Below are 14,427 nucleotides of genomic sequence, written 5' to 3'. Positions count from 1 at the left end.
AAAGTGGGAAAAAATGTTAAACTAATAGAAATAGTTCAAATGAATTGTTGACGTCTATAGCCGTCAATGGCAGTGAATGAGTTGATATTATCATCCGCCACAAGTACATCTGATTTATGTTAAATCTGGCACACTTCGACATGGTCGCAAGGGCCGGTGATCAAACCCACAACCTCTGGGTTGGAAGACGACCACTTCACCGCCTGAGTCTCCAGCCTCATGAAAGCATTCCAAGGAATACACCCAAATGTATCAAATACACAAGAAATTCCGCATCCTTTGATTGCAAATTTATTAATCAAAGTATAATGTATTGTATTTTACACCTCTGAAAACTTCATGTAGATAAAGATATAATGACGAAAAAAACTAGTATATATATATATATATATATATATATATATATATATATATATATATATATATATATATATATATATATATATATATATATATCACATGACTCATTTTAGTAACTGAACACATTAGTATCATTTATAAGCATATCAATATTGTCTTTGTAAACGCAGCATTTTTTTTTGCCTTCAGTACAGTGTGTACCTAATGAAGTGTCTGATTAATGTTTTGTTTGTTCTCTTATCTTAAGTCAAGCCACATTCATTTATACAGCCCTTAAGCACAGAAGCGTCTAAAAGTGTTGACAACATTTTTATGTAGTTGTCAACTTGTCTGTTTGTCGTTATTTTACTGGCGGGAAAACACACACACACACACACACACACACACATTTGAAAAGTTTCCATCTACCGTGCCATGTTGTTTTTGTGACGCACCTGATGGATGTACGGTGGGACATCTTGAAGCCTCTCGAAGGACGACTCGTTCGGCGTCAGCAAGTACAACATGGACCGGAGCTTCAACTGTACCGAGTCGAGAAGCACACCGTCCGCCATGATGTCTACCTGCCCAGGTAACAACAAGAATGACAAAAATGTATAGGAAGGAAGACGGTTTCACTCCCCCCGCGTCGACACTTTGCTCTGCTCTGTGCACTTTTCTTATTGTTATTGTTTGCGTCTCGGGAGGCAAAGTAGGTCAACTGTGCAGGAGTCACACGCTCCCTCATAAATATGATGATCGCCATGATCTTTGGCTTAACGCCATCGTTTATTCGCAAAGAGGAGGGGATTTACATTTTGCAGAGGGGGCGGGGGAGGATCTATCTCGCAGGGAAGCAAGTTACGGAAGAATAAAAGTTGTATTTACAATTTGATATGGCCTTTCTTTCTTTTTTTCTAAACATTTTGACTCAAATAATTTTGATTACATCACACTAAAACAGGTGCGGTCTTTAATCAAGAACATTAATCATTACATCATATAGGCCTACATTAATGAGTGTACATTTAAAAAAATCTTTACTAAAATTTATTTATTTCTCATATAAAACACAGTAACCAAATCATATTGTAAAAATGAATTTTTAAAAAATAGAAATTTACTATCAACTCTTAATAACAAAATTAAATTAAAATACTCTTCTACATATTGTGCAGAAAACTTTATATACGAGCATCTCAGTGATTCTCAAAATGTGGCTACCTCGCCAATTATGTGAGAATCACCGACTTACAGTTGAAACTTTGCATGTTTCAATGCCTAGTACAGTACATTTGTTATGTACAGTTCAGTTTTAATTGACATGATTAAAAATAATAACTTATTTCATTACAGGGTTTGTAACTAAATCATCTCAATCACATTTTAATCATACCGCACTACAAACCAATTTTGAAAATTTTTTTTTTTAGTAGATTACTGAAACAAATATTAGATGTGCTCTATTATTCACAGATGTGAGTATTTTAAACTGTTTTATTATTATTATTAAAATCAATTTAATCGCATTTCAATACAAAACAGTAGAAAACAAAATATCCCTAGCCAAAATTAAATTTGAGGACACTTTTTTGTCACTGAAGCTTCAGTCACTTTACTTTGAGTGGTAACAAGACGCACCTTCACTCAAGAGCTGCTATCGTCCACGACGCATTCCCAGTTACTTCTTCACACACTGCTGACTTTAGCCAGCGTTCAAGCATTAACTAACATATTTTCAATTTCCCCTTTGAGGGGAGATAGTTATTCATGTTAAAGTGGAAGTCAACCTTAAACATTTCTTGACAATAATATGTCATATGTGACCTCACGAGTCGAAACATAACATTCTGATTAATATTACATATGTGGAATATGAGTTATGAAGCAAAATGCAGCAGTTTTTAATCCATCTCAGGGGGGCGGCTATTTTGCCACTTGCTGTCGACTGAAGATGACATCAATGTTGTTCAGGGCTCAGGCAACAACCAATCAGAGCTCACCTGTTTTCTGAAGCTGTGCTTTAATTGGTTGTTACATGAGACCTGCGCAACTGTGATGTCATCTTCAGTGGACAGCAAGTGGCAAAATGGCCGCCCCGTGAGATGGATTCCACTAACACGATAATAGCCAGAATACCATATTTAGTAGGGGTGGGAATCTTTGAATGTCTCACGATTCGATTCAGATTTTTGGGTCTGTGATTCGATTCAGAATAGATTTTTGATTAAGAAAGATTGTAATGATCCACTCCAGTCTGACTCGTTAATGCTAATTAGTGCGCTATCACTCAAAAGAACGGCTCCACGCTGAAAGAAACCCCAACTTTTGTTAGAAAAACTTGATCGTGACTTTTTCCTTCTACTCTCTAATGTAGCTAACAGTGTATTCGACCACGTGGAACCACACTGCCCCTCAGTGGCCAAACCAAGTACAGCATGAACAGCGCTCCAAATGAAGACACACACAGACAAAGGCAAGACAGTATAAAATAATTTAAATAAAATCGATTTTGGGACATTTAAAATCGATTCTGAATCGTACTAAATGAGAATCATTCACCCCTAATATTTAGACTAGCATAAGAACATACTATTGTTATATTTTGGGGGGTTGACTTCCCCCTTTAAATGGTTGTTTGTTTTTATTAACAGCAATAACTCACATCATTGTTTGAACTGTAGAGATTATAACACTTACCACCCATTCTTTAAATTTTTGCTTATTGGGGACGTCTATTTGAGGGAGGTGTTTTGCGGTCGCAGTCACTGTTTGAGGAAATCCAATCGTGCACAACAAAGTTAACCACAAGTGTAGTCGGATTGTGTTTATTACAGCACAAGCCGACGACTGCGGGTACAACAAACATATAAGAATGCAGCTTATTTATTTACACATCACTGATCGTCACTGATCTGTCGTTTACTTGGCAATTTAAAGTTCTTCCAAAAATGAACAGACAGGTGACAAATTGAAATGACACAAACCGCCATGTTAGCGTTTGGAGGTTTTGCGCAAAAAAACCCAACCCAAATGACCAGAAAGTAACTTTTGCGGATTGCACGCTTTCGTCCAATAGTTGACGAGTGTGACAATGAATCAACACGCTGCTGTAGTCAGCAGACTCCTCAAGATGGCTCGTTTATCAGTCCCGCCACGATTTCACACCAATTCGCCCGAGCTCCTTTTCATCCATTTACACACAATCTTGTCATCTCGGCCCAACCTTTCCTCGTCATAATCTTATCCCTGAGTGGATCAGTCATCTACGTCAACTGACCAACTAATCAAATGTTCTCATTTGGTTACAAATGATTTTTCTTTTTTAAAGAAACTCCAATTGTAATGACAAGTTTTCTCTATATGATTTATTTGGTTATTGGTGACGTAACTATTAGTTTCATTTTTCAAAAATCATTTCCAGTTTAATACATATTGTTATGTACGCCATTGTTTCATATTCGCATGTGACGCAGAATGGCGGCGGCTCTCTGCCGAGCAATGTGAAACTCCTATAAAGAAAGCAAGTTAAGCCTTGTAGCGTTCCTAACGAAGCAACATGCGATCGGACACGTTTCAAGAGTTTTGATCGTCCTTTTAGGAACGCTTACCTTGCTTTCTTGATAGGCATTTCACATACAAATGACATTTCTACAAAATGTATTAAACTGGAAATCATTTTTAAAAAAGGAATCTCATAGTTATGTTAGTAACAACCAAATAAATAATATAGAGCAAACTTGTCATTACAGTCGGAGTTCCTTTTAAGACTGTAAAAAGTAAGCAAGTCAGATTTTTTGGGAGTACTAGAATAGCCATCTTGTGGAGATAAAAAGTTGCAATTGCACAGAAATAAAGTTGCATTTTTCGAAAAGAGTTCGGAATAATAACGTTGTTTTTTTTTAAGTCCGTTTATGAGACAATTAAAAAAAATTATTCAATGTTAAATTCTCTTTCTTTGTACAAAAAAAATTCGTAAAATTTGTTGATGAAAATTATAGTTTATAAAAAAAATTACGAAAAATTAGTTTGTTGTTTTTTAGAAAAGTCCAAATTTCAATGTTGCGATCTTAATATCTTAAAATCTTTTTTTTCGAGAGGGGGGTACAACCTTCCAAGAAGAAAGTTGTAATTCCCTCAGTTAACGTTTTATATTTTTTGAGTTATAATTGAATGAAAATAGTTTTCTTCAAGCAATAGAGCAGTAACATTGCAAGATTAAAGATGTATTTCTTCAAGCAAAAATGTTGTGGAATCTTGAAATTTTGGAGGGACAGATTTACACTTTTTTTTTTGTTGTTGTTGAAAAAAACATATATTAGACAGTGTCCATAATGAATGTCTTTCAATGGTGTCTTCCATACCTGAACAAGACTCGCGTGGAATCGCATCACCGCACCTGTGTTTTTTCCGGTGACATTGCAACATACGTATGTCTGTAAGCTTTCAGGAGTCTTTCCTCTACTCTGACGTGGGACACGAATGAGCCTTGATGGTTATTTCCAGGAAGGATGTCAAACAGGTTAACTTTTTCACGAATCTGACGGCAGCCAAATCCAACAGTGCAAATCAAACATGGAATGTTTACATCAGTGTAGCCAAACGGTCACATTTCAATATTCTGAATACAGTGAACCCCCGCTATATCGTGCTTTATTGTTCGCACCCACGCAAGTACTGTATACAGGCAAGTCTGAATTTAGAGTTGGGCAGCGTTAGTGTAGTACCACGTTATGCCACAATGTGCTCGGCGGCAGCACTGAGTTTGACTGGAAGATGTAGCATAATTGCCAGCTCTGTTTTTATGTCTTGCTGCTTTGTGTGCTTTAAAATAGAAGCTGTTTTAAGGTTTATAATTAATGTAACAAGTAAAATATAGAGCTACAAGAGGAAACGTTGTTTTTTAAGTCTCTATCCAGTTTCTCTATATCATAGATGTTTACCTATCGCAGGTGCGTTTGGAACATTTCCCTCACGGTAAACGGGGGTTCACTGTACTTGTCATTTAATGATAAGGCCTTAATCATAACAGAGCGTGTTCGTCACTCTGGTCGCTGTCGTGACTGTCGTCATTGGCCAACGAGTCCGTGGAGTGGCGTAAGGCCGCCATGCCGGAGAAGTCGGTAGGTAACAACGTTCCCTTTTTCACGTTGACCAGTTCTTTCTCCCGTGCTGCTGCCCCCTGCTGGCCGCCTTTCACACGCTTCCACTTCATCCGCCGGTTCTGGAACCACACCTTTACCTACAAACAGACAAAAATACATTTTTATTGAAGTCAGATCATTGGATGGATTAGGTTGCTTTTTTTTCCAGATTAAAAAGATAATTTTGTAGCTATGTGATTTTCTGGTGATATGAAATGTGATGTTTTCGAGGAATAAAGTAAAATTATTACAAGAATAAACCGGTGCTCTTCTGAGAAAAAAAAAGTCATAATCTTGCAAGAGTAAACGATATTTTTCTGAAAATTCTTCAAATTATGTGGATGAAGCTGCAGCTTTTTACAAGATATGTTTATGTATATTTTAGAAGGGAAACATATATATTTTTTAATTATATACTTGGGAGGGAAAAAAGTCGTAATCATAATGGTCACAAAAACAATTGCGAGAAAAAATGCTATAACATTACATGAATAAAGTTATTTTCTTACAAGAAAAAAGTATAATATAATTTTGTATCGTTTTGAGAGAAAAATAATATATATATATTTTTTAGAAAAAGCATTGAAAAGTGACAAGAATAAAATTGTATTTCCGGATTAAAAGTAGTAACATTAAGTGCATAGTTTCATTTTTTTAAGACCTTAAGGTGTTTGTTTGTTTTTAAAGAATCATAATATTATGCAAATGGTCTATTTTTATGGTATTTTCACAGATAAAAAGTCAAGAGCTCATTGTAAAAAAACAAAAACTTTTAAACGCCAGGGCGTTATGGCTTTATTTTCTCAATTGTCTTGGTCACATGCCTGAGGCTGTAAACATTTGTCTTGGACGCATGAAAATCACTCCAGATTCCTTTTGAGTCACGGGGCTTTTTCCGCATGAAGCCCCAGGTGCCTGGACTCTTTCCAGACCCGACTCTGCTCCCTCCCTCCCTCCCGGGGGACCCAGCGTCACCTAACGTGACCTCTCCACAGCACCACATCCACTCAATAATTAGCGCAGCTCAACAATTTCTTTCCCCTAATGGTATGATTTCACTGGGGGGATGAAATATGTGCTAAACAGTCCATCATTGTCTGCGCTCATCCAGCATGAAAGGTCATCTGACAGTGCACATTGCTGAAAGTTATTGTGGGGAAACATTTTATGAATATTAGTGATGTTGATTGGTTCTACTCATCCGCCACATTAGAGCAGTTTGGACGCCATTTTGTCAGCTTACACACGTGCAATGTTACATCTAAAATGCCTGATTAAAGGGGAACTAAACCTCAATTTTGGGGGGCAAGAATACATTGTATGTGCTAACACTAGTCAAAACACGATACTTCGATTTATAATGAAATCATGGAATTAAAATGTAATGGAATAAAACAAGAATGTACCCTTGAGTAATCTTATAGTATTTAATTGCGCTGTCAAGAACCTACCTAGCACACGGCGCTATTGTTGAATCAGCTTTTTAGCATTATATCTGATTTTAAAAAGTTGAATTAAAAATTGTAAGATATTGCACTTTTCATTTAAAATATTTTTGATAAATGTATAAAAAAAAAATGTTACAATATATTACACCATTTAAATATTTTTGTAACTTTTATTTGTAATTTTTTTATGTGTAATGTAGTTGTTTTTTTGTAAAAAAATTTTTTTTACATTAAATATCCCACGATTATGTCATTTAAAAAAAATTCTTAAATGTAAAAAAAAAATAAACGTTTCCTTCCACTTCTTAATGGAAAACATTTGGCCATCTTTCACTTGAAGGAATCGATAGTAACATCTGGAAGGCTACAGTACAGTACGTCCCACATCTGGAGCACAGTGGCTCCTAAAAAATAAAAAATAAATGGAAAAAAAGAAAAGCGGGTATTTGCAGGTGCGGAGTACGTACTTGTCTCTCGGTGAGGTCGAGGTTGACGGCGATCTCGTATCGGCGTAGTCGAGTCAGGTAGTTGTGGTGGGCGAACTCGGCTTCCAGCTCTCGGATTTGCTCCTTGGTGAAGGCCGTCCTCTCCTTGCGCGGTTTGCCGCTCAGCTCGCACTTCAGACTGCCATCCTGCGACTCTGTCGGATTATTACATTTATTTTGAGACTTTCTATAAGAGCCTCTGTTTGTTTTTTTAAATACACCACAGCATAACTCCGATCGGTACTTTCTCAGAAAATTCAAGTCACGGTCCATAAACAATACTGAATGTGGTAATCGTCAAAAAAGAAAGCTTGATGTGGGTTGCGTTTATTTTCGTCACGACGTATGTTTTTACGTGCGTTTTAGGTCTTTGATCCGCATACAAAAGTAATTTTCAAACCCTTGAGTCATCTTATAGGATTCAATTTTAGTTCTGTTTAATTGTTAGCCTTATAATTGAATGAAAATACATATGCGCCCCCTTTTCCTGGATAAGCCATGATTGTTTTGGTGTCTTTTTCTGGAAATACTTGGGAAAGTTTTTGCTAGCTCGTGTTTTGCAAAGGTACATTAGCCAAAGGTCAATCGATCATGGAGAGCTTTATCTCTTTTACTGCCACACGTTATTAAAAAACAGCAACCTTGACAGTGCCAGCCGATTTCCAGCATTTTAACTACATAATTACGGTGGGTACCACATGAAAGATCACGTTCCATTCTTTCATTAGAAAAAAAAGTATGTTTCTACCTTATTCTGTTCTTTAGTAATCACCATTTGAAAATAGGTCATTTGCGTGACATTTAGCGAAAATTGAAAAAATAAGGAGAAAACAAGCTTTTCGTGAAAAGATACATTTTCTGCACAACAGCGACTTTGACACTAATATTTTTTGTTTAGTGACGCTCTGTGAATTCGATTAAATGTGACAAAGGCTTTTATCATTCACGTCATCCTTGAAAACGTTCTATTTCATCAAATTCCTCATGTTTCAGTGTAATTCCATAGCCCATTGAAAAGATGCTGCCATCTGCTGGGGGAAAAAATGTAGAAAACGTCAATTAACGTTTTTGGCGGCATTCATTTGGATTTTAGTTTACGTCATTAAACGTTTTTGCTGGTAAAGAGCTAGCCGGTGGGTTAGCATCCCGGAGGACACTTAGCCTGCTGGTTAGCGCACTTGGCTATCAACCCCGCCGGGGACGATGGTACTGTTGGTTTGAGCAGGGTCAAACCATGCCGGGTGATACATGCGTGCCAAGGTAAAATTTGTTCCAAGTTTTTGTGTGTGACAAAACATGCTATACTAAAATTGTACGAACAATGAATGAATGCTAACGTAACGGCAGCAACGCTACTGTATCACCCTCAAATACTTGTTAAAAGCGCCTCGTGGATGGAAATAACATGATACATTATACTATATTTCAATATACACAACAACACCATACTGTTTTTTTTAAAAATGGCTTGTCCTGTCAGAAATTTTAAATGGTATTTTTGTACATTACAACACATTTATTTATATTAATCTTTTTTCAGTGCAATCGTTTTTCTGTATACATTTTTTTATTTTAATAAATAAATGCCGATAAGATCAGATAAAATTAATTTGATGTATTTTAAAGGAAAATACTATAATGGAATATATCGTTATCATGATATAAAATGACCTATTTCAGGATATGAAATTGTGTCTACAGAGATTTTTTTTATCTGGCGTGATGGGGAAAACAAGGATTTAATGAGGCCATTGCAATCTGTCATGCAACACGTGCTAACGCTGTGGGCCAAAGTGTAAATGGGCCCCAAGAGCTGGGAGCCAGATTCCCCAACGGTGCTAAGCCCAACGTCTTCACCTCGGGGACCCCCGGAAAGACGAGCTCCCTCTCGAACGTCCACTTTGTGTTTTCCAAATCGGGCTTCTCACGCACTCTCTCTCTTTGGTGGTAAACACTGCACGAACGTGCAATAAAGTCAATAGTTCAAAAAGAAGCGAGAACCTTTTTTAACACAGCAATTACAGCAACTTGCAACCCTCCACAACAAAAGAGGAACAATACGAGGGAAAGCACCCAGACACTCAAAAAAAAAAAAGAAGTTTTTTTCTTTTTCGAAGAACGGAAAAAAGCTTTCCTCGAGTGATATCACGAGACTGAAGGCCCATCCAAAATGTTTTCCGAAAGCTTCTTCAGGATGAAAAACTAAATAGAGTGGAGCATAAGTTCTTTTCCACTTGGGAAATTACACAAATGGAATTCATCCCGCTCACCATTTAAAAAATCCTAAATCTGCCATTCATGTTTTAAACCTTCCTAATAGTCCCACAAATGTAGTTTTACGTTTCTGTGTTACCCTTCTGTAGTGGCATTTAGACACACACAAAAATGGGGAGTGATTTATACCAAATTGTGAACTCATCATCATCATCATCATACACAATTCATTTGTACATTTATAATCAATAGTTAATTCTAATTTTATTGTAATATTTTAAGTTATTATATTAATAAATATATATTGTTACTATCTATTTTATATTATTTGTTAATTTTATGAGTTCATTTTCTAATCAATAATAGCTAATGGGGCACATGTATTTAAGTTACTCGAGTATGCTGTGGTGAGATAATACATGTACAAAAAAAAAAACATGTCTCTCACCTTTTTGTTGCCTTTTCTATGATTTTTTTCCCCCCCAGTCTCTTTTTTTATTGCTGGTTTTTGAGGTTCCAGATGGTGAAACCGGAGCAGGCCTCTATCTGATATTTAGACAGCTGATTGAGTCAGCAGGCTACGTGCTAATCAGTGTGCTAACTGGAGTTATGGGGGGGGGGGGGTGATTTTAGCAGGGTGGGGAGGGGGTGGGGTCAAAGATCAGCTTGCAAATCATTTAAGGAAACAGGAGGTGTGTATGTGCTGATTGTCTAATATTTGGAAAATGTGGATGTGAGGTGGTGAGGAGCTGTCATCTGGTAAAATATATGACAGAAAATATTTTTTTGCCTTAAACATCCCCTTGTGACATTTTGTGTAAATATGTGGGATGTTGTTTCAGGTTTATTTTGTCAGCATTACATTAGAGTAACAATACATTGAGTTGCTTTTCCTTGATTTGCCATCCTTGCTATGTTTTTTTCAGGGGGGAAAAGTTGTTAGGGGCTAAAGGGTTAGGGGTTACTTTTTTCACAATGTAAAACATTTGTAGCGATGAAATGTCATTTTTAACCCCAAAAAAGTTGCTCACTTCTCCTTGATAAGCCAGCCTTGTTATTGTCAAGTTTGTAACAAAGAAATAGCATATGAAGCTAATAGCTAAAAAAAATAGTGATGATACATTGACAACATTTAGATATAAATTACTTGCTTTCCTTGATAAGCCATCCTTGAGAAGTGAGACTTTTGTTTTATATAGCCTTATATACTGCATAAGTCACAATATACACTAGTTTCTTTTTCCTCAATAAGCCATCCTTGTTATTGAGTCTTTCCCGAAAACAATGTGTAAGACTTTCTATAAAGTGTGACTTTTTGCCACCCAATGTAAATGAACCTAAAGCAAAGTTAGCCCTTTTTCCTTAATAAGCCAACCTTGTTATTGTGCCTTTTCTGGGAAAATGTAACAACAAAAGCCAACTTGCAAAGTGAAACCGCAAGTGAGACATTTCAGTTTATTTCATTAGCCTTACAACATATATGAGTCCCATTTTCCTTGATTAGCCACACTTGTCATCGCGCCTTTTGCGGAAAAATGTCACTTTTACCAACGATAACAATAAAAATGCTAATCAACAATAACTAAACCCTTTCTGCTGATGGAGTAAAGTGAGTTGGGGTTTAGGTGAGGAAAACAAACCAAAACAAATGGCCTGTGTAAACAGAGGAGGCCTTAAAAGGGGCAGCGTGGCGAAAAGCGAGATCACATTGCCGGCGAGGACGCCAAAGAGGCGACGGCGTTGGTGATGGATGGCGGCGATGAGGGCAGGTGGGAAAAGATCCCGTAGGTCAACGGGGACGCCTGCAAAGCCCTGCAAGACCAATGTGTGTGCGTGTGTGTATCGTGCACCGTCATGTGTTTTATATGGAACCTCACGCTCAGATCATTTGAGGGGTCACAAGTGTCCCGATACATCTTCGCCGAAACGGGAAGATAAATACAGCTGACTGCTCACTGGAATCGAGGGTACATTTTTACATTTTTGTGTGTTCCAATATGGAAAATTTGAGAAATGTCTCATTTAGGGTTGGGTTAGTTTGACAAGTTTTTTGTTAAGGCCTTTTTTATTTATGTGGACAAATAAATAATGTACTATTCAGTATTGCCATTTATTTAAAGTGTCAATTTTACGGCAAATGTATTCCTAAAAGAAATGTGGAAATCTTGTTTTTATTAATAAAGTATCGAACCATCCTATCCTATGCATAAACAAACCTATAAAAACATGTTTCATATATGTCCTCATTTGTTTTCTTATCAAATGAATTATTTTGATGCCAATTCAAAAATAATATTAACAATATCCCTATAGCAGTACTTACAATTAGTTAGGCTACCTGCGAGTGAGTAATTTTTGTTAATTATGTGAGATTATAAAAAACATACAATTATTCTACTCAAAACTTTGAATCTCCTATTCCTCAATTAGCCATTTTTGTTAATGTCATTCACAAAAAAAGCATCTAAAATGTATATTCATATATCTATAAAATGTAACTGAACAAAAAAGTTGCTTGGTTTTCCATTATATTTATCCTTGTTATGTGTTTTCCAGAAAAAAAATAAGATCAGGTGTGATTTTTATTTATTTTATTTTATTTATTTATTTATTTATTTTAAAAATAAAACGACCTGAAAATTTCATTTGGATTAAAGGTGAAACATCTTCAACAAACAATTAAAATAAAAACATAAAAAAAAAAAAGATTAGCCATCCTGTTATTGTGCTTTTCCCAGAAAAAAAAATCTAAAAATAAAAAAAGTTACAAAAGGAAATATGTACATATACCTATATAAATGTAAGTACTAAATTAAGGAAGCACTGATCATTTCCCTGGATAAGCCAACCTTAGTATGTCTTATGTGATTTTTTAAATTACAAAATAAAGTACATATATAATTATGTATATACAGTATGTAATACGTATATGTCATTTTTACTTACTGCGTTAAAAAAAATATTGCTTTGTTGCTATAAGCCATCCTTCTAATTGTGTTTTTTTCCCTGAAAAAATGTGAACTAGCAAGTTCATTGTTTCAGTTTTAAGCCTAATATTGGAGTCACAATGCACACAAGCCCCTTTTTCCTCGATGAGCCATCCTTGCCATATGTCTTTCCTTTCTGTCTTTTATTTTTGAAAAGCAAAGAAGTGCCAATATTCTATTGAACCAGCCACACACCACCCCATTTCATGTGGCCCACTAAAACGAAACAAAAAACAAAAAGTTGCTAGCTTCATGTTCCTTGCTTAACTGATTTGCTCATTTTGGAAGAAAATCTGTACCAAACTGCTAACATTTGATTTTTTTTTTTTACCACATTTCTTTTTAACATGAAATGATTCTGCCTACTTAAATATATGATTGGTGCCATTTTCTTATGACATGTGATTTCCAAATTAAAGTCAAAACTAATATATAACAGTTAATAACTAAATCATAACTACGCTTTGGCCTGTGATGAAAAATGACACACATGTGGAAATGTCAATTTTACATTAAATGATATAAAAACACACACTCACATTACATGCATTGAAATGCGCATATTTGTACCTGAGCTGTCACTTTTTCTCTTTCCGTTCCTCTTTTCCGCCTCTGCCGGTGACAGCGTGGGCCTGCCAAATTCTGAGGCGGCCCCAGTGGGGGTGCTGCTGCCGCCCAGGCCGGGTGTGCTGGCGCCCATGGTGGGCCCGCCGGCGTGAGCCAAGTCCTGGGGCGCGGGCCCCCCGTCGTGGGACAGGTGGGAGTGCGGGTGGCAAAGGTTGGCCCTCGCACCCCCACCCCCGGGTGACATCTGCGGGATGTGCCAGGCGGCGGCCGTGTGGTGCTGACTATGTGGCGCCGGGTGGTGTCCGCGGTGGTGGTGCAGGTGGTGCTGCGGGTGGTGATGGGGGTGGTACAAGCCGTCGTCGGGCGCATAGTTGGAGATGATGCAAGTGGACGGCGAGGATGTTGAGGACGAGGACGAGGAGGAGGCCAGGTCGGGGTAGGAGACGTGGTCCGAGCGTCCGTGCAGGGTGAGCGGGGACGGGGCGTAGGCGGCCGGGTGCAGACCCTGAGCCGGGGCGTGGGGGCTCCGCAGGCAGCCGAAAAGCGTGTGATCCATGGCAAACGCTCCTAAAGGGACCGGCAACGCATATCCAAGAGCTCCAAAAAGTTCCAAGAGAAGAGAGGGGCGGCGTCCTTTCCTGGCGTAATCCGCTTGGTCTCCGGGCCGGAGCGGGATCAACCGAGCCGAGTGGAGCCTCTCGGGTGTCAGGGGGAAAAGCGTGGAGGCTGGGAGGAGGTCCCGGGGAAGTCAGGGAGCCTGGCGAGGGGCTGTTATAAATAGGGTGTAACGTGAGAGGGAGGCTGGCTCACCGAGGGACGGCGTGCATGCGAAAGGAACGCCGCCATAAATCTGCTGGGAGCCTCAAGGAAACGGAGGACTTTTTTAGGGAGCGAGGGCCCTCTTCAAACTGCTTGCTTTGCTTCACGGTTATTATGCCGAAGGGCAAATAAATCAAAAAGTCAACACCTTCTGCAGGTGTGCTCAACCAGGTGAAAATCGACACTTTTTAAATTCTGCTCCTCAACATGACATTTGGGAGGCTTGTCTGGCATGCGTTGACCCACAAAAAGTCTCAAGAAGCCATGCCTGAAAATGCACAGGAAGTCAGCCATTTTGGTACATTCAAGCCATTTTGGTTCAAGCCGTTTTAGCATCAAACTGGTCAAAAGTTTTGAAAATATAGCCTCTGTAGCCAGTTTTACTTAGCAACATGAAACTTGGTAAGCTTTGTGTTGTCTGTTT

The 14,427-nt window shown here is 37.9% G+C and overlaps 2 protein-coding genes across 2 annotated transcripts in view; both read right to left on the bottom strand.

The window, feature by feature from the left end:
- The window catches only part of agmo (alkylglycerol monooxygenase), a 37,647-nt gene extending 36,532 nt beyond the window's left edge, over positions 1-1,115 (bottom strand). The window contains exon 1 of the mRNA XM_086078857.1: positions 795-1,115. Coding sequence (XP_085934983.1) covers positions 795-914 — 120 coding nt within the window. The 5' untranslated portion in view covers positions 915-1,115. The remainder of the gene's footprint in view (positions 1-794) is intronic.
- Positions 1,116-3,171: 2,056 nt separating this feature from the next.
- On the bottom strand, positions 3,172-13,908 carry meox2a (mesenchyme homeobox 2a). Its single transcript, XM_086078702.1, has 3 exons — positions 13,188-13,908; positions 7,399-7,571; positions 3,172-5,581 (listed from the first exon to the last, which is right to left on the bottom strand). Exons 1-3 carry the CDS (start codon positions 13,738-13,740, stop codon positions 5,363-5,365), a joined length of 945 nt encoding a protein of 314 aa, XP_085934828.1. The 5' UTR covers positions 13,741-13,908; the 3' UTR covers positions 3,172-5,362.
- Positions 13,909-14,427: the final 519 nt, after the last annotated feature.

Source organism: Leptonotus elevatus, chromosome 6 (assembly GCF_054856555.1).
Source record: "Leptonotus elevatus isolate MCC_2025b chromosome 6, RoL_Lele_1.0, whole genome shotgun sequence".
Classification (NCBI taxonomy): Eukaryota; Metazoa; Chordata; class Actinopteri; order Syngnathiformes; family Syngnathidae; genus Leptonotus; species Leptonotus elevatus.
Note: the sequence above shows the minus strand (reverse complement) of the source record. Positions and strands in the feature narration are given on the sequence as shown.